The sequence below is a fragment of the Neopelma chrysocephalum genome, unplaced genomic scaffold (assembly GCF_003984885.1).
Source record: "Neopelma chrysocephalum unplaced genomic scaffold, ASM398488v2 Primary Assembly neopelma1_96297, whole genome shotgun sequence".
Classification (NCBI taxonomy): domain Eukaryota; kingdom Metazoa; phylum Chordata; class Aves; order Passeriformes; family Pipridae; genus Neopelma; species Neopelma chrysocephalum.
In genome coordinates this window covers 22,972-43,784 of record NW_020924945.1, presented here as the reverse complement: position 1 = coordinate 43,784, position 20,813 = coordinate 22,972, and the positions used below count along the sequence as shown (strand labels likewise).

The following is a 20,813-nucleotide window of genomic DNA, read 5'->3' as shown; positions in this document are numbered from 1 at the left end:
ACACCTCAAATACTGGGTTCAGTTTTGGGTCCCTCACTAGAGGAAAGACACTGAGGTGCTGGAGTGAGTCCAGAGAAAGACAATGAAGCTGGTGAAGGATCTGGAACATAAGTCCTATGAGGAGCGTCTGATGGTACTGAGGTTGTTTAGCTTGGAAAAAAGAAGGCTCAGGAGGGACCTTATCGCTTTCTACAACTACCTGAAAGGAGGTTGTAGCAAGGTGGGGGTCAGTCTCTTCTCCCAAGTAACAAGCAAGAGGATAAGGGGAAATTGCCTCAAGTTGCACAAGGGAGGTTCAGGTTGGACATTAGGAAAAATTTCTTCACTGAAAGAGTGGTTAAGCATTGGAAGAGGCTCCCAGGGAAGTGGTGGAGTCACCATCTCTGGAAGTCTTCAAAAAATGAGTAGATGTGGCACTTCATGACACGGTTTAGTGGGCATGGTGGTATTCGGTCAAAGGCTGGACTTGATTATCTCGGAGGTCTTTTCCAATTTTAATGATTCTATGACTCTCTGATCAAGCATGTGCCACAGGGAGCAGTGAAAGCTTACCCTTTTCAATCTGACTAGCAAAGACTTCCTAGGTGGTTAACATACTAATACTCATTTAGTAGGGCATTAATCTTGACTATCTGTTGTGTGTTAACCACAAAGTAACTCCTTTACATATAACTGCACATAGCAAGAGGTGACAGAACAAAGTGGCCCAGAAAAGAGGAGTGAGATAGGTGTGCTGGTTTTGGCTGGGGTAGAGTTAATTTTCTTCACAGTGGCTAGTATGGGGCTGTGGTTTGGATTTGTGCTGAACATGGGGCTGATAATATAGAAATGCTTTTGTTATTGCTGAGCAGGGATTACCCAGAGCCAAGGCCTTTTCTGCTTTTTGTACTGCCACACTGCTAAGGGAGCTGAGAGTGCGTGGGAAGTTGGGAGGAGGCACAGCCAGGACAGGTGACACCACTTGACCAAAGGGATATTTCATACCCTATGACATCATGCTCAGTACATAACGTGGGAGGGAAGAAGATGGAAGGGGGGGCACTTTGAGTGGTGGCATTTGTTTTCCCAAGTAAATGTTATGGGTGACAGAGCCCTGCTTTCCTGGAGATGGCTGAACACCTGCCTGCCTATGGGAAGCACTGAATTAATTCCTTGTTTTGCTTTGCTTGTGTGTGCGGCTTTTGCTTTCCTTATTAAACTGTCTTTATCTCAGCCCATAAGTTTTCTAACTTCATCTGATTCTCTCCCTGATCCCACTGGTGGGGAATTGAATGAGCACCTGTGTGGTGCTTGGCTGCTGGCTAGGGTTAAGCCACAACAGTAGGCAATGGGAAGTCATTTTGGCAGTAAAGGTATGTAGTAACAGAGAAGCAAACTGAAGGTGCCACTGCTGCAGATGGAAAGAGGAAAGAAGTCAAGCAACAAAGCCTTGTGCACATTAGCTGTGAGTGACAATGATGACTTTTGTTCTGAGCACGGCAGGTTATGTCACAGAAAATATTTAATTTATGGATCTAGGCTGAGCCATAGCTTTTCAGCACACACCACCCATGTACACATGCAAGTGTCAGAGACCCCTTCAGTGAGCCCAAAAGCAGTACTGGGCAGGCATCTCTGAAAGTAGAGACCTCATTAACCATGAGAAGTAGGACTGTGTGAGCCTCACATGTCTTTCCCAGCATAAGTGGTGCTTCACCATGTGGTGAAATATTTGCTCCATGATGTGACAACTGCTCCAAATGCCACCCACTCTCACTGCTGGTGGTTTCTGCTTAATCCTACTCTCATGAAGCTGTAAGTCACACCCTAGAAGCCTCTCTCCCACACACCATTTTAAAAGGTGGCACAGAAACCCATAAGTCTAGCCCAGACTTGCTTCACAGAAACACCCTTGCAGATTCCTGAGCTACTGCCCACCCACAAAGCAGTTGGGCCACCTACCCTGGGCGAGGAGCCCCCCAGGACCAGCCAGGGCTTGCAGCTGGGCTCAATCCTGCAAAGGATGCCACTGGACTTAAGAGCAGAGCCCATGAGGGACAGCAGCTGGGAAGAGCCCATGCACTCAGCACAGCCCCAGCTGTGCTTTCTCCCCATGTCACAGAATCATAGAATATCCTGACCTAGAAGGGATCCATAAGGATCATTGAAGTCCAACTCTTGGCCCTACACAGGACCATCCCAAGAGTCACACCCTGTGCCTGAGAGCATTGTCTAAGTGCTTCTTGAACTCTGTCAGGCTTGGTGCTGTGACCACTTCCCTGGGGAGCCTGTTCCAGTGCCCAAACATCCTCTGGGTGAAGAACCTCTTTCTAAGATCCAACCGAAACCTCCCCTGACACAACTTCAGACCATTCCCTCAGGTCCTGTCACTGGTCACCACACAGAAGAGATCAGTGCCTGCCCCTCCTCTTCCCCTCACGAGGGAGTTGTAACAGCAACGAGGTCTCCCCTCTGTGTCCTCTTCTCCAGGCTGAACAAACCAAGTGACCTCAACCATTCCTCATATGGCTTCCCCTCAAGGCCCTTCACCATCTTCGTTGCCCTCCTTTGGACACTCTCTAACAGCTTAATATCTTTCTTATATTGTCGTGCCTAAAACTCCACACACAGTATTCAAGGTGAGGCTGCCCCAATGCAGAGCAGAGCAGGACAATCCCCTCCCTTGACCGGCTGGCGATGCTTTACCTGATGCCCTCAGGACAGGCTGGCCCTCCTGGCTGCCAGGGCACTGCTGACTCATGTTCAACTTGCCATCGACCAGGACTCCCAGGTCTCCAGCCTCTCGTTCCCCAGTCTATACTCACAACCAGGGCTTCCTCATCCCAGGGGCAGAATCCGGCACTTGCCCTTGTTGAATTTCCTATGGTTGGTGATTGCCCAGTCCTCTAATTTGTCGAGGTCTCTCTGCAGGGCCTCCCTTCCTTCGAGGAAGTTAACAGCTCCTGCCAACTTAAAATTGTTTTTTTATTCACACCCCACCCCCAGGGCCCCCGGAGCGCAGGGGGCGGTCGGGCCGCTCTCTGCTCCCACCCCTGCGCCCGCCCCGCCCCGCGCGGCTTCCGGACGCGCTGGGAAGTGGGGCAGAGGCGAGGGCGGCGGCGAGAGCGGCGGGCAGGGCAGGCAGGGCTGTCAGCGAGCCGGGCGTGTCCAGGCCGGGGTGAGTGGTAGCCTCCGCGGGCCTCTTTTCTCGGAGGTGTGCGGCGGCAGGGCAGAGGGGTGGGCTCGGCTCGGATCTCTCCTTACTCCCGGCCCCGTCCGCCCGGGGCTCTCCGGGGCAGCTCCTGGGATCGGGCCCTGAGCTGCTGTAAGCGGCGCAGTGGTGCCGCGCGCCCCGCGCCCCTCTCGGCGCGCCCCTCTCGGCCCGCCCCGGGGAGCGCGGGGTCGGGGGGCACGGGCGGGGGCCTTGGGGAGGGTCTGCGGGGGCGGCGAGCTGGGGCCGCCAGCCGGGCCGGGAGAGTGATTCCACCTTCCCCAGTTGTCCTCTGGTCTCGGGCGGGTGTCCCAAGGCTGACTGGCTTCTCCTCGGGAAAGAAAGCGACAGTCCTCGAGCTGGTTAATCGCGACATGCCGAGCATCAATAGCCGCCTGGGCATCGTTTCCCCCTGTTATGTGTGTGCCTCTCGTGGCTGCAAGCCAACGAGAAGTCCTCGGTCCAGGCTTTGTCGAGGGGTGTTTCCTGATATGTCTTTTATCGTCTAAATGGCGGGAGGCCGGAGCGGGGGAGATTTGCCACCGAACTTTGATTTTGTTTGGTTGTGCTGCAGATCTGCATCATGGAAAAGCAAGTGCTTGAATCCACAGAGGAGCGGACGTTTCAGTACCAAGATTCTCTGCCATCCCTGCCAGTACCTCCTCTTGATGAATCTTTAAGTAAATACCTCGATGCAGGTAATGATTTAATGTTGTAATGGTAGCATGGCATGTGCTGTTTTAACCAGGCTGATCTGAAGATGTTTGCGAAGTGATTGTAGAGACAGCTTGTATCAGCTGGTGTAATTGGGGTGTGGGATACACACAAGCTTAAAGTGCCAAAGGTCTTTTTCAGGTTCAAACCCAGAACTTAATTGTCCAGAGCAACCTGAGTAAAAGTTTTCATTTTATTTCTAATTACCTTTCTTCAAGGGAATTGGGCATGTGGGAAGGTTAACTTTTTGGTTTGAAGGTGGATTTTTAGATTGTTTTTTCCAGCTGTATCAGCTGGTCTCATAAAAGATATTTCTCCATCTACAAATTTTGTTTTGTATAACTGCTGTTTATGACTGTGTTTGGCCAGGATCTTTGTAAAAAAACCATTTTTTTCAAACTTTTCATTCTTAACATCGGTGAGAAAGAAGAACATTTACTAACTATACAGTAGTAGGAAAAGGCAGTGGTGAGCATTTATTGGATAATTTAACTTGAATAATTTCTTCCTTGAAATGTTGACTGGTCTAATGACGATCACATAAAAGTTTTGAAAAATACATGAATGCACTTGTGTTTAGCTTTGTTTACAAAGCAGAGATGACTAGTTAGTTCTTTATTATCAGGTCTTCATATATTGGGATTGACAAAGATGCATTATCTTGATACAGTATCTTGAGGTTACTTTCTTATGTTTCTTCAACAATTTTTAGAATTCTGAGACATTGAGGTTTTTTCTGGAACATTTGCTTTGTGTCTTTACCATCTTACACATATTGGAGGAATACTAACAGAGTAAGACCTGGAGTTCTCTCCTTAGCAGGAACAAACTACACCAAAACTTCCCTTTCCCAAAATAGAAATCCTAATGTTCACTCTGAGTTCCCATTTATTCTGAGTGTAGTGGAAATGACCCACTTCTTTGGTGTTCATTACATCGTTACTTTTCGATGCAGAATGTTGAAATGGTGATTTTAGAGCAAAAACACTGTGTATGTATTCATGTCTGGAAAATACGTTTTCATTTTGTTGTAGTACAGGTGTAGTAAAGTTGTGCTGTAATAGTAGTGAACCTGCAATAACAAAATTCCTGTTTAGTTTTGTTAGCCAAGCTGGCTCTCCAGGTTAATATACAACTCTCTCATGGAGTGATAAAGTCTCGACAGTGATTTGTTTGCTCTTGTTTTCTGGTTATGATCTGTGTTTTCATAAATAACTTATCACATATCATTTTATTTTCATGCTGAAGTTAGTTGCTACTTACTATTGCTTGTACGTAAATCATGCTATAACTTGAATCATTGTTGCTCTCCTTTAGGCTCACTGGCAGTAGGAGGAAAGTTAATCCATTATTTGCTGTTCTGCCACAGTCTTCCCTTGTAGAAATCCCTTAAAACCAAAGTGTGCAGTGCACAGTTCTAGACACTAGCTGTGTGGTTCTCATTGCTTAAGCTTGTTGTTTGTTTTAGTCTTTGAAGGTGAGTGAAGGAACAGAGGTGCTTCTGAAGAACAATTCAAAACCTCCCAATGACTTTTGATAGGGGCTCTAAATCATTCCAGGGAAACTGTCTTTCATTGGAGGAAGACTCCAGGCACTTGTCTTTTTAAAGCCAGTCAACTGGAAAAGCTGTCTCAAAATGTGCCTTATTTAAGGCTTTACAAGTAGCTACCTCTTCTTTAATGAGTTAACCTTGTTTTGAAGGTAAGCCTTGAGAAGAGGTGGCCATAGCCACATTATTTAGCCTTCCAGTTCACCCCAGAGGTCAAGATTCATGAACTTGGACTCAACATGAGAGTATGAAAACCCAAAGTTCCAGCTTTCCAGAGGTTCCTTAACTATGCAACTGAAGATGTCTTTCATGGGATACTTCTTGTTCGTGGACAGAGCTGATGTCCTGTTCAGAAAGGAAGACAAGATCTGTGGGCCGGAGAAAGTGGCAAGAGAAGTTTGACTGAACTCTAGTGAGAAAGGGGCTGAGTTCTGTTCCTTCCTAATAGTGCTGCTTCTACATCTCATTAAATAGTTTTTCAAAGGAAAGAGGCCGTGTAGTCATAGGGTGGGAAGAGCTCATCTGGACTAGATTCCTGTTCAGAGCTGGTCCAACTACAGCAGGTCGCTCAGGACTTGCTTAGCCAGGTTTTGTTTATCTGCAAGGATGGAAATTCCACAGCCCCTGTTATGTAACCTGCTCTGGTGTTTGATCACCCTCACTGCTCAGGGGAGAAGGGGGACACAAAAAACCAAACCAAACCCTTCACATTTTCCTTGTCAGAAATTTCCCATATTCCAACTGTATTCCGTTTTCTCTTATCCTATTTCTCTGCATCTCTGAGAGGAGCTATGCTTTATCTTCACTATGCCTTTACATTCAGTTGAAGAGTGCTGCAAGGTCTTCCCTTTGCATTCTCTTCATAAGCTGAACAAACTCAGTTCTCAGACCCATCTCATCGTGCTCCAATCTCAGGATTCTATGAATAGAGACCAGAACCTAGTGATTTTTCTTTTTTTTCATTTTCTACGTGCATATTGCTCTGTAATGACTTTATAACTTGAATAACAGAGGATAATCACTCTCTCTTTCAAATTGTATGTGTTAATGAGGTTACTCTCTGTGAAACCTGAGTGTTGGACTTCCCTCAGTCTGGGAAGACTTTCAGCTTCAGGTTTCCTGGGTGACAACTATAATCTGCTATATGGTATAGGTGAATGGCTCTCTCACTTATTATTTCTTTCTTCATCTGCATTCACAACTGGTGGTGTGCAATTCAAGCTGCCTCTAGATGAGGTCTAGATGTGTTAAGTCACTGCGTGAATGTTCATAGCTGATCATCTGTGGTGAAGGTGTAGGGGGAATCATGATGGTCTTACAGGGGAACTTAAGAAGTCCCAATGCAATTTAAACACAATCACTGTATGGTAATATTTGACAATGGATATTCTGTCTTGCTGCCTAAGGTTGTCAGCATATGTTTAAAACTACTTTTGTTGGTGATATTTGGCCCTCTCCATGTCTGTCCTATGGAATAGGAAAAATATCACTAGGATTTGCATTATAGTGTTGTGGAGTACCATAAGGAGGCCAGGATGCACCTGAAAATGGATCCTTATCTTTCACGTCAGGACAGGTAATGCAAAATACTGAAATGTGTTATATAATTAGGATAAAAATTGAATTATTTTGAAGAGGAGAGAGGAGGACTTAATCTTGGAGGAAGAGGATCAGCACTGAACAGATTACACATGAAAAACTACATGAGTCCTGTTGGGATGTGCCCATGAGTGCTGAGGGAGCTGGCCTTTGTCATTGGAAGGCCACTTCTGATAATCTTTGAAAGGTCATGGTGATTGGTGAAGTTTCCTGAAAAATGGAAGAAACCAGATATTACTGCTGTCTTCAGGAAGGACAAGAAGGAAGGTTTGGGTCACAACAGAACAATCAATCGTGCTTTAATCCCTTGGAATCCCTGGCAAATAATCATGGATACTATTTCTGATCCTATGAAGGACAAGAAGGTGGCTGGGAGTGGGCATCACAGGTTTGTAAAGAGGAAATTGTGCTTGACCAACTTGATAGCTTTTTATGATGAGGTGACTGTCTCACTGGATGAAGGAAGAAGAGTGGATATTGTTTATATTGATCTTAGCAAGGCTTTTGGCACATCAGAAGCTTTTTTAAAAAATTCCTCATAGAGGAACTAATAAAACATGAACTAGGTAGTGGACAGTCGGGCTGAAAACTGTCTCAGCTGCTGGGCTCAAAGGTTTGTGATCAGCAGCACATGTTCCAGTGTAGACCAGTCTGCGATGATGTACCCCAGGGGTCCAGTAATTTTTAATATATTCATTAATGACCCATGTTAATTAGTGTCCCGTGCATGATGGGACAGAGTGCACTCTGTGTTTGGAGAAGGTACAAAGCTGGAAGGAATAGCTGATTTGATGGTTGTACTGCCATCCAAGGGAGCTTGACAGGTTGGAGGAACAGGCTGACAGGAGCCTCATCACACTGAACAAACAGGGAAATGCCAAGTCATTCACCCAAGGGGGAATAACTTGACGCACCAGCACAAACTGGAACAGAGTGCGTGGAAAGCAGCTTTGCAGAAAAGCCCCTGGGATCCTAGTAGGCATAAAGATGAAAATGAGCCAGCAGGTGGCCTTGCAGCAAGGCATGCCAGTAGTCTTCAGGGCTCTATTAGGGAGAGCATTGGCAGCAGGTACAGAGAAGTGATCCTTTCCCTCTGGTGCTGGGGAGGACACATCTGGAGTTCTGTGTCCATTTCTGGATTCCCCAGTACAAGCAAGACATGGGTGTACTACAAGGAGCCCAGAGAGGGGCCATGAGGGTGATTAAGGTCTTGGATTATCTGACATATAAGAAGAGACTGAGAAAGCTGGGATTGTTCAGATCTTTGTAATATGTGTGATTGCTTGTTGTGGAGGAGTAAAGAAAGTGGAGCCAGACATCATAGTAAGAGGTGATGAGCACAAACTGAAATACAAAAGATTCCTTTTAAACATAAGAAAACTCATTTTATTGCAAGAGTGGTCAAGCAGTGGAACAGGTTGCTACTAGGGCAGTTGTATAGTCTCTGTCCTTGGAGATATTTGAACCCAGCACAACCCTGAGCAATCTGCTGAGATGAAGTGTTTGACTAGATGAACAGAAGATACATTATACACAAGGTGAGTATGAGAAAAAAATGAGGTGTGCCTGTATGGAAGCTGACATCAGCAGTGCCTGTTGCTGATTTCATGGTAAAAAGGCTTTAAGGAGGGTTTAGATTAAAATAATGACTAGTTTTGCAGATGTTTATGGAGAACTTTGGCCTATGTGGCACTTGATCTCAGAGAAATCCAAAAGGATTTAAAAATAAAAAAACTGGCTAGCAGTAACTGCATTTGATATCATTCAAAGGTGGGCATAACACAGGGACAGTGAATGAGAATTAAGTTGCAAGGGCAAGTTGCTTGTAGGCCATGGGCTTGAAAATAAAGGCAAGCAACTTAGAGTTGGTGCAGTAGGGTGGCAGACGTGTGGCATGTGTTAGTTTACAAAGTTCCTACAAATTTAATTACTTGGTGAGTTCTGTCACAGGTGATGGGGTTGCAGAATTCTGTAGTATTTCCAGCTTATAAATATATTTGATTTAGTTATCTGTTAGGTATTTCAGGTTTTCAGCAATTGCTTTCATTTGCTAGCATCTGTATTTATTTAAAAGTATATGTTTATGTTTTATTAGAACACATTGATTTATTTAAATATTTTTAAAAGCTGTTTTCCCTTCAAGTACTTGTTTTAGATAAATAAATTTTCATCCACTCCCTTGCCCATGGATATCTGAATCTTGGAATAAATCTCAGGATACAGTTGTCTTTGAAATAAAACTGTTTTCTTTTTGCAGTGAAGCCATTTCTAAATCAAGAGGAATATCAAAGAACTGAGGATATAGTTAAAAAATTCGAAAATGGCATTGGGAAAGAGTTGCATCAGAAATTACTGGAAAGAGCTAAAATGAGAAGGAATTGGGTATGTGTTTAGATATATAAGAAATCTTAATTCAACTTATGGAAAGTTGGTTATTCAGGATATAATTCAAAGAGTCATTTCACTTTTTTAAATCTTAGGATCTTCATTGTATCTGCCACTTGGCCTATGGATATGAAAGCATTTATTTTCATGTGTGACTTGGTTTTTTCAAAGCTGAGTAGCCAAGAGAGCTCACCAGCTGAAATTATAGTTACTTACCAGCTTTTGAATGCTTTGTCTATCAATCTCTCCTTCTATGACATCTGTCCCTGCTCTCTCCACCTTAGCAAAAAAAAAAGGCAAACAAAGAAACAAAAGAGAAGCTCAACAACACAAAGCCTGGAATTTAGAGTTTGGTCTCTCTCTTTCACTTCCCAGAAGGAGGCTATGTGGTAGCATTTTAAAGTTGTGTTTCAACAGAGAAAGGAATATGAGGAAGGTCACTACCAAGTGGAATTCATGAGAACTTTGTAAATCTTAACATGACCCATTCCAGAGTGGGGATTTTCAGATGATGATGGAAACTATACATTATAAATGTCTCAGATCCCCTCTCAACACAAGTCTACTTTCCTTCCATTCTTCATGGAGTAATCTCTCTGATCTTTGCAGCAGCCACAGCTGACATCTGCAAGACTTTAAGATGATGAATATCAGGGAAGGAATGTTCATGATAATTTACAGTTTATATTCTTAAACAGTATTGAATTTTATTTCAAGCTTGAAAATAGAAAAGCTAAGTGTGTTGTTACCTTCAGCAGTTAGTTTTGAACCACTGTACTGCCTTGTGTTATATAGGAACTACTATTCAAAGTACTAAAAAGAAATTAAAAAGTGCAGGCAATTGAACACTTAGGTGATTATTAAAGAATTAATACCTAAAAATTAATTAGTTCTGATGGTAAACATTTTTCATTTCAGCTGGAGGACTGGTGGCTGAATGTGGCTTATCTTGATCTTCGCATCTCAACACAAATACACTGTAATATGGGAGGCCCTGGTCCCTATATTGAACACTGCTGGCCACCAAAAGAGGGCACTCAGATAGAAAGAGCATGTGTAAATATATGGCACACCCTGAAATACTGGGATCTGTTACGAGCGTAAGACTTCACGAAAAAATAATTAATCCTAAATATTAATGATCTATGTATCCTTTAGTTGCAAATACATGTTTATGTTCATTGGCATGCATTCTTTGCAGTAAAAGACAGGTTTGTCTAAGCTTCATTTAATGCCATCATTATAATTTCTCATATTTAATTTTGGTGTATTTGTTACTACAGGGAGAAGGTGACCATAGAGAGATCTGGGAATACTGTTCTGGACATGAACCAATTTCGAATGCTCTTCTGCACTTGCAAAATTCCTGGAGTTACCAGAGACTCGATCGGCACTTATTTTAAAACTGGTAAACAAAGGAAAATAGGGGGTTAATACAAGCAAATGATTTTTATTAGTGGGCCAATGGAGTGCTCACTTTAACCATAAAATACTTGCTTCCTCAAGCACTAGGTCAGATACTAGTTGTTGAGTGCTTATATAAGGAAGCAAAGAAGACATCTCACCAAAAAGTGCCCTTTTTGGTCCAATATTTAGTCCTTACTAAATAAGAGTAAAAAAAAGCTCTGCTTCAAATTGTATGTTACCAGTCTGATGCCTATAATAAGTGTACCAGCATTAAGAATTGAAAAAAGACAAATTCTGTGTGTTATAACTGTGTGTGGATTCCATGTATTATATGGACAGAATTTCAACCTCATTACTAATTGCATGTTTTTGCACATTTGAGAAGGTATTTCTCAAGTGTATTCCCATATATTCTGTTGGGATAATTCTTGCTTATTTTTTATCAGTGTGCTCTTTCTTGGCTTGGTCAGCTGCTTCTATTATCAGTCTTGAAAGTACTCCATAGAGCTCCGTAAAGGCATTCTCTTAAACTCCCGACAGTTTTCTAGGGTTCAGGATCAAGAGCTAAAGTGTAATGTTCTTATTCATCCTCCATTACCAAGTGCGGTAGCATTAGTAATCAGCAAACTGAAATCGTAACAGCCCTTCCACACACATTCTGATGTATCCAGGGTTGTTCAGCAGTGTTGCTCTAGATATCATGGACTCAGGAATTCAAGAAGAAGAAGGTATTGCCTTGCTCCATAAAAAATATCCAAGTAAATCTCCATACCACATGAGATGATGGGAAAATGCAAAGTTGAAGTCAGTTTTCAAGGGGGTTTTTTTGGCTTTTTTTTTTAGCATTACAGTTAAAGAGTCAATTCAAGTACTAAAACTTAGAAGAAACATTCAAATGGTGGGAAGTCAATGTTCTGTTATGATTGCACTTAATAAACAAATGTGTTACCTGGTGGAGAGGCAATTTATGTAATTCGTCTCCCTATTCTGCCTTAAAATATTGCAAGATCATTAAACAACAATCTTGCTTATGTAATTTTTCATGTCATACACAGCAAGTGATATCCATTTCCACGTAGATTGTCTGCCTCCAGGTGAAATATTTGGTCCAGTAAGTTGTCTTGTTTCTCTGTGATTCATGGAGAAATACGAATACCTCCAGAGAAGGATTTGGGCCATTAAAATACACAAGTATGTAAGATGGGTACTGTCTAAGGTAGAAGGAATTGCCATCTGGAAAGGGATCTGTTTTTCTCCGTTGACCATAGAGGGAACTGACATGGTCTAAATACTTGAAGTAGTATTTAGATTGCAGAGTAGAGCACCTAAAATTTGTCAGGTAATGTCAGCTTGGAGTTAAAAACTGTACTAAAAGCCGAGGGAGCTGTTTGGTTCAGCTGTAGCAGACATCTCCATGAGAATAGCTGAAGAGCTCATTAAATGTTATTCAGTGTATTGGGTAGGTCTTGACCACTGTACACCACTGTAGTTATGTATCAGACACGTAATTCTAGGTATGGTAACTTCCAAACTTAATTCTGCCCTTTGCTGTAGACAGCTAAGGTTAGGAGAATGCTACCTAAAGTAATTGAATTGGATGTCATCTCTTCTGATTTTTGCTGTGTTACAAATTAATTTCATGATCTATGAAGATGAAGTCTAAATGAAATGACAGATTCTTCACTCTAAAATGGCTTTAACCAGGTGTATGTTGAATTGTGTTATTTGATTTAGAAAGTAGGACCGTAAAGGTAGATATAGCAGCCATATAGATAAGGTTAGGATTTCTTTGGATGCTCATTCAGTTCCATACTTGTGGGTAAAGTATACATTTCTTCTTTTTCTCAGAGTAGAGTACTTGGCTAGTTTGAGAAAAATACAACAATGTTTCTTGGAATTTTAACACCTAGTTCATGTCTTCTCCAGCTTTAGTCTTATTTCTGGGTAGATGGGTTTGGTAGGGCAATGCTGGATAAATATAGCTGACCTGGAGCAGGCCAGTACCATCTGTGTTTATGTATAGTGGCCAAATTGGTGTGTCAGTGCTCCCTTCTTACAGATATGCCTGTGCTGGTCAGGTGTGATTGACATGGCAGTGCATCACAAGGTGCATAACCAAAACTAGCAGCAGACTTGTTCAACAAACAACACTCATTCAAGCGAGAAATGTTGCTAGATCAACTTTCAGCAGGGAACACTCATTTCAGCAGAGGAGGTTCCTGCAAGACACACAAATAAAGGACACTTGCTACTAGGTAATGACAATGACTTGAAGTAGTTTATAACAGTGAAAGTTATGTATGACTTCTGTTGGTTTTTAAAATGTCGTCAAATTTGCAGGAAGATCATGCAGTTGGACTTGAAAAGTTACTCTTTTTTTAATCTTTCCTGTTTTTAACTGTATGAAGTCTGCCACATTTTGAACAAAAAAGGGTTTGTAGGACTTGCTGAGTTTTTCCTGTATCTGTCACTCACTTTATCCCTAAGGTTGGATTTTTATTTATTCTTATTTTTCATTTCAGAGGCTGAAGGTGAATGCCCATCTCACTTAATAGTCCTGTGTCGAGGTCGAGTGTTTGCTTTTGATGCTATGCATGAAGGCAGTATGGTGACTCCTCCAGAGATATTCAGGTTTTCAAAATACCTTGTCTTAAATAAGCTACATACCAAGGAGGCTTTCTTTTATCTATGTCCAGAGAATTAGGTTTGAGAGAGGCTGCAGCTTCTCCTCTAGCTGAAGGTTCAGATTGGAATAAATTCTTGTTTATTTAATGGCAGCTTCTTTCTGTAGAACATAATTATTATGTACTGCTGTACTGCACCCATACAGCATCATACAAAAGGCTGAAAGAAGATACTTTAGTGGAAAATATCCTTTATATATGAAGCTTCTTTACATGGAAATATTAGGATTTTAAGTATCATCATTCCTTTCAGGAACGATCCGCATAGATAATTGTCTCCTTGCTACTTAATCATTATCAAAGATGAAACACCACTGTCATGTTGATTTAAATCTAATACACTTGTGGTCAATTTTCTCAAGAGTAGAGAGGCTGGAATTTCTGTTGCTGAGTGCAGCAGTCCAAACCTGTAGCATACACTGATTGGCTTCTCGCAGCTACAGGGCAGTACAGCAGCATTTCACTTGGAGTTCTTGTCTTTGCCCCAGGCCTGTGACAACCAGCCATGTTTGTGGCTCTTCATGTTCCTGAGCTGCTGCAAAGGAACAGAGAGAAAGAATTTGGTTCTTCAAATACTAAATTTCAACAGTAGTGTAACAGGCAGTGTTTAAAGCTTTTCTGTGCTGTATCTCCTATGTCCCAGTAGCATGTTCAGGTGCTGGCTTTTGAATTGTCAGTGCAGTTGTGGCCACAAAGTTTCCCACTCTGTTGGTCTAACTCTGATGTCACATGCAGAAGTAGTTTCAGCATAAGTCTCTTGTGATCAATTTGGGATCTATATGCATGTACTTACTAAGAAAGGGTTGTTAATCTTATCTAGGACTAACTTATTGCATTTGTCAAAGTGCTGCTTATAGAGCACAACAGAAGGCTTGTAATTAAAACTGGCAAAAAGTGTACAGCCAAATTCCTCAGGCAAGACAAAATTAGTTAAAAAAACTAAAAATCACTTTTTAAAAAAGTCTAGTACTTTAATATGTAATATTTTAATGTACATATTTCTGGTTTTTGTAGCTGTACCTGTTAAGCAAGTAATAAATAAATGAACACCTGGAATACAGACAAAACCCCCTAATGCCATTGTCTATAGGAAGACCGGGTTGGGTTGGGTTGGGTTTGGTGGAAGTTTTTTTGGGGTTTTCTTTTATAACCTCATCATAGGTGTCTTACATTTTTGATAACTGTTTAACTAATGATCAGTAGTGAAGTTTAGTGGGCAAGAGTGCCAGAACAAAGCACAAGCCAGGATTGAGTGCCTGTAATTTGTGGAGTTTCTTTAACACTAGAAGAGCATGTGAAAAACTGAATTGGCAAACTTAAAATTACCTCTCTGCTAATAGCTGTTCTAAAGGAAAATGCAAGGAAAAGGTAGGAGGAGAATTACTCTCATGTAATTCAGACTCTACATGTAGGATGTACTAAAGCTAGTGTCCTGCTTTAAATTTCAGGGTTTATCTTGAGTGGAACATTTGTCCTGTATCTGATTAGTTGCTATAAAGCTGAAAGCCTGCAGTATTTCAGATGTCTGCATTCCACAAAGTCTGATCTACACTGTTGAAGTCTTAAGTCTAGTTTTAAATTAAGTGCATAATAACGCTTTAGGATCATGATTGTTTATATGTAAGTTTGTACTGGGCTCGTAGCTGCAGTTTGAATTAACCATTAGTGTCTGAAGACAGAGCAGTTCTTCAGTTGTCCTTAGAGTTTGAGGGAAATGATTCATGCTTCCTGAAAGCATGAATCACATTCACATTGGCTTGTGAATGTGGAACCAAAATTCCAGCTTTGCAAAAAAAAGAGAGGAAAAAAAGGTGACTTTTGTTTTCTCTCTATCTGTTCTTTGTTAACTTCAGTTTTTAAAATCTTCTTACAGGCAACTTACATATATTCAGAAAAGATGCCATAGTGAGCCAGATGGACCAGGACTGGCAGCCCTAACAAGCAATGAAAGGACAAAATGGGCAGAGGTAGGAATACTTCAACAGTTGGTTCCTGAGGTATCAGGAAGAAGCCTTGTGATCACTGGAAATACATTATTTGACTTAGCTTTGTCTTTTTATGCTTTCTAGTTACGGGAATATTTGATTGATCTTGATCCAAAGAACTTAACTCTTCTGGAAAAAATTCAGAGAAGTTTGTTTGTGGTCTGCCTTGATGATTCTAGTCCCCATGCAACTCCTGAGGACTATACTGAGGTAGATAAGGATTTTTGAGAGTTTATAACTGGTCATCTTCTCATAAAAATTTCTTCTGCATATATACAGAAGTAGCATTTTTGCTCTTTCATGATAGAAAATGAAGCAGATAAATATGCAAATAATGCTTCTTTTTGATCCGTAGGAAAACTTAATAGTTTGAATTGTTAGGACATTAGAAGGGGGAATGGCTGAAATCTACCTTCATAACCTTTTAACCCTCTGTCCTTCAGGGTTTCCAAAACATAGTCATCAACTTTTTACCACACTTCTAATTAAAACTTGGGCTTATAATCGTATTTTACTTGAACTGGATGAAAATGTCTTATCTATCAGGGAGATCTCGCCCTCTTAACGTAGACTAAGTTTAGCTGACAGAGGTTGGCAGTGTACTCAGTGTTTTTTAAAACTCACAGCATGTAATCTTTGCTTTAGCTTACAAGGCTGGGACTAACAGGTGATCCGACTGTACGCTGGGGAGATAAATCCTACAATAGCATATTCTTTTCCAATGGAACCTGCAGCGCATTCTGTGATGTAAGTTGAAATTTTTTCCATCTTATAAACCTTTTGAATATTCGTTTACTGAATTTCCCATTCAGAGTTTTAAAGCATTATTTTAAATGCTGAATGTGTTCCTCTGTAGTATAGCCTTGTTTACCAGGCACCTTGTCTGACAACTTTCCAAAAGCAGTCTGCTTTCTCAGTGTTTGTTATTATACCATACTTGAATTACGAACATGAGATCTGAAATAATTTCTTAGAGTATTTAATGAGGGAGTTCCAACATAAAAAAACCCACAGTGCACAAGAAGGCTTAAAATTAACTCTTCGTATGATGTATCTATTTGAACGGCTGTGTTTTTTAAACTCCTGGTTTTTTGGACTCATTACTGCATGACCAGTAGGGCTTACATCTTGCCTGAAATCTGCCTTTCCACAGCAGCAGTACATTGTGCCTCCCTGTCCAGCTGCAGAGCAGTCAAAACAGTGGGTGGACTTAAAGCAGTTCTCTGTTTATTGTGTAACTAGAAAAACAAGTCCAACACTGTGCAGTAAAGCTGTTGATCTGCAGGTAAAAGAGTGGGATAGGTAAAAAAGCAATTTGATCATCTTACAGTTATGCAAATAATGTGATATCTTGTCTTCTCTGATTTTAGCATTCTCCTTTTGATGCCATGGCTTTAATTACCATGTTATCTTATGCCGAAAAGAAGATTATTGAAAATGAGGGAAAATGGAAGGTATCTATCCTTTATAAACTTTCAGGTTTATAGTTAACATGTATTTTCTTATGGATTATATATTCTGTTTTCCCTTCTTTCTTTCTGTCTGCATCTTCCCAGGGATCAGATAATGTGAGGGATATTCCATGGCCAGAGGAACTTGTATTCACAGTGGATCCAAAAATTATAAATGAAATTGGACGTACTAAAGAACTGTATTACAAGCAGGTGGAATTTCTTGATGCTTCTATTAGTTGGTTTTTTTCGTTCTATTTACATGTTTTCAGTTGGTTTTTCTCCATGCTGGAGAAGAGGAATAAATATGTTATTGATGAATTGAGGAATCGGGAGACTTAACAGGTGGTTAAATTTGTTGCATTGTTGGTTTATGTGACTGTCTTTTGAAGTGGATCAAGTTGTGATATTTCTTGACTTCTGTGGTTTTTCTTCCTTTGGTGTGACAGGTATCTGACTTGCAGCTGGTGTCTTATGCCTTCACATCCTTCGGCAAAGCATTGCTTAGGAAGAAGAAACTTCATCCTGATACATTTGTGCAGCTTGCCCTTCAGCTTGCGTATTACAAATGCCATGGACGGTAAGAAAACATCAGATTAGGAATAAAAAAACTAGTTTCTTGAGTAAAGAGGTGCAGTGGCTTTGCAATGTTAGTGTGTAATTTGCTATGATGATGTAAGAATGAAGAACTAAGGATTTTTTGAAGTAACAGTTGCATAAGACCATACTTACTTCAGAATTTTGCCCTCGTGACCATAGGGATAACGTGTGTACGTATTGTGGAATGGATGGCAGAACACAGTCCACAAAAAGGTGAATTTTAGCTGTACAGGGGAAATACGTGGGCAAACACAAATGCTTACTGGGTCAGGATTCTCTACTGTCAAATAGTTGGTCAAATAGAGAAGAAAGCTTTATCTGTAGCACGTGACAACCATCAGTAAAATGTTTAGTCTTCCAAGCCTGTAAAAGGCCTCACAAACCTCAGTGTCTCACTGTCTTTAGCAACATTGGATGTTAAGGTTTGAGCAGAATAATAGAGATAGAGAGCCTCCAAATGCCTGCCTCTGCATTTTTGGATGTGGCATTTTATTTTGTATTATTGATCAAAGGCATCATTCTTCCTGGTATTGGTGTTCCCAAATTTCTGTTTGCTAACTAGCACCTATTATGGCTTATATAAGTCATTACTGACCTGATGAGTATTGCTTGCTTCAGAAGGAAAGTTTCGTCATAGGAATGTGATGCTTAGTCACTGGTGATGTGATCACATTGTAACAAAGGCTGGTAGATCTCTGTTTACTGAACATTAGGATAAATTAATTGTCTGACTGAAATAGCATGTTTGGTCTGTTGTAAACACACAAGTATGTTTCACGGAAGTTGTATTTTAAATGATAGACTGTCATAGAGCTGGACATGCTCCAGGTAAAAGCTGAATGGCTGTCAGTATGCGGCAGAGAAGGTTTTGAGCCTTTTCCCTCTAAATACATTGAGACGCGTGGTTTACTTTAAATGTGTCACTTAATTTTTGAGGGTTTGGGTGGTGTAGGTGGTTTCTTCAATGGAAATATACGGTGAAACTGAAGCTTGGATAATTTCAGCCTATTTTTGCTAGAGCCTGGTAGATCTGTAGTCTGCAGAAAATAGCCATGAAAACACAGTCTTTTCAAGGTATGATTATAGTACTGGCACTCTTTTCAGTCATCTGTCTCATGAGAGTGCATAGAGTTCCTTTGTGGCTCTTTTTTGGGCGCATAACTTAAAGAAAATTAGTGGGTTTCTGGTACTTGTAACTGAGCTAAATGTGTGAGATCTTTGGCAGGAGTTTTTGAGTCCTTGAGAGAGCAAATAATTTTGTTAAGGTAATGAGATACTCTTCCCTAATTTTTGTTCTTAGTCCGGGCTGCTGTTACGAAACTGCCATGACCAGGCGTTTCTATCATGGCCGCACAGAGACCATAAGACCATGTACTATGGAAGCAGTGGAATGGTGCAAGTCCATGCTGGATCCTTCTGACAGCGTAAATACTGAAATCCTGCTTTAATCATCATGTATTTAGAAGGCCTGTCATTTGAACTGCTTAAAACTTGTTCTTGTGTTGTCTCATTGATGGGAGTCGGCATCTTTCCAGTGAGACAGATTTCAAATGTTGAGTTGCTTAAACTCTAGTTCTGGTCATTGTGACTGAGGTGTGCTGTCATGTATGGGCTTGTTTGTTTTTCTGTCCTATTTGACTTTTGGTTTCAAGAATGTATCTGTCTTGAGTTACATTCACACTGATATTTTTTCACACCTCAAAAAGTTACTGGGTTGGATCTAAAGTATTCTGCTGTTTTAATTTCCAAGTGAAATCAGGAAATGTTTATCTAATATTTGCATCAGAGAGCAAGATTGAAATCTGTTTGTGTCCTAATGGCAACAGGGATGTATTCCAGAGTGTCTCTGAATAGCTGAACTAGAGACCTTTTCCCAGCAACTGCCCTCTGGTGCTTGGCTGGCAAAGCATGTCATGCATTTCTTTCCAAGTGAGAGCTGTACTAAAGCTCTTTTTGTTGTCCTCCCTGCACATTTCTCAGAGCCTGAGAAATTAAGCAAGGAGAAGATTTTTGAGACAAAGGGCTACATGTCTTTAGAAAATTCAAAGGCTGTATATTATTAATGCATCTAAAAAACATACAGAAATATGGCTGTCAGAAAGTATGTGTGATTGATAATTCTAGCCTTCAAGAGCACTTTTTCCTGGTCTTCAGGGCTTCTTTTGGCATGTGCTGCAGCTTTAAAACTCAGTTTTCTTTCCAAATCTACTTTCCTGTTATTTCCCTGCTCTTCGTTTACCTTCTCACCATTTATCAGGCTTCCAACACTAATTGTAGCCTTTTTCTCTTTGCAATATTAAATAGCATCTCCAAATATCACCCTGTTTTTTTTAATGCTGAACTCCTGGGGCTTAAAAACTACTTAAAAATTTCAGTAGTATTTAAATTAACATGATTAAAAGTCTGCCTTTAGGTACTTTTTAGTACCTTAAAGTTATATACTTTGGAAAAAACACTTTTATCTCAAATTTTATTTTGCTCCTTGTGAGCTTAGTAGCTTGATTTTTATTCAAATTGAGTGGCTGCTGCTCTTGTTTCATATTCTGTGTTGCAGCCTCTCGTGTGATGAATAAAAGGATAGAGGGTGCTTCTTAAGTAGTTAAAGAACTAGCAAGATCTAAGATCTTGGAAGTCAAGATCTTGAGTGTCCAGAACTGTTTCTCCTTTATAAAAAACATGCTATTCGTATTCTCTCTGATTCTAATATGTAACTTTCAATATAAAACTGAAAAAAAATAACATTGGGCAGAACTGGCAATTAGCAGAGAAAATTTGGGAATGCAGTTGGCATCTGTATATATTAGTCAGAGTCTTGTTTTGTTTTCTGCTTTTGTGTTTTTCATTTTTTTCTTTCCTTTTTTTGTCATGATAAGTGATAGAATAATATTTCTGTTGGAAGGGGCCTACAATGATCATGTAGTCCAACTGCCTTGTCTAATTCAGGGCATGATGATCATGTAAGTGCAACCACACCTGGTAAAAGCTAGTGTCCTTCTGACTAAAGGACATTATAGAAAATTTTGGGGTTTTATTACTCTAGTTCACAGTTGTTACTTTTCATTGTTTAAGCTTTTTGGGAAAAGAGCATGAGGTTTAGAGTATTGTTCAGTGCACAAGTGATCTGAGTAACAGAATGGAGATACAGGAAGCAAAGGAGCACATTCTTCTGAAAAAGGAATTTGGATTTAGGAGAAAGAGTTTGAGAGAACTTCTAATGTACCTTTAAAGTTCCTCCATTTTCTTCTATCT

General features: G+C 40.8%; 2 protein-coding genes across 6 annotated transcripts in view; one reads left to right on the top strand and one right to left on the bottom strand.

Annotated features, from left to right (window-relative positions):
- Positions 1-20,813, bottom strand: part of OLAH (oleoyl-ACP hydrolase) — a 52,986-nt gene that overhangs the window by 21,265 nt on the left and 10,908 nt on the right. The window lies entirely within an intron of this gene.
- The window catches only part of CROT (carnitine O-octanoyltransferase), a 30,780-nt gene that overhangs the window by 6,592 nt on the left and 3,375 nt on the right, over positions 1-20,813 (top strand). The window contains exons 1-13 of one of the 5 annotated variants that reach the window (XM_027708528.1): positions 3,105-3,157; positions 3,765-3,888; positions 9,310-9,434; positions 10,356-10,537; positions 10,721-10,845; positions 13,367-13,475; positions 15,402-15,495; positions 15,598-15,723; positions 16,159-16,260; positions 16,884-16,967; positions 17,070-17,177; positions 17,414-17,544; positions 18,865-18,988. In XM_027708528.1, coding sequence (XP_027564329.1) covers positions 3,774-3,888; positions 9,310-9,434; positions 10,356-10,537; positions 10,721-10,845; positions 13,367-13,475; positions 15,402-15,495; positions 15,598-15,723; positions 16,159-16,260; positions 16,884-16,967; positions 17,070-17,177; positions 17,414-17,544; positions 18,865-18,988 — 1,425 coding nt within the window. In that variant the 5' untranslated portion in view covers positions 3,105-3,157; positions 3,765-3,773. The other 4 variants (XM_027708529.1, XM_027708530.1, XM_027708531.1 and 1 more) reach the window with 4 other exon arrangements.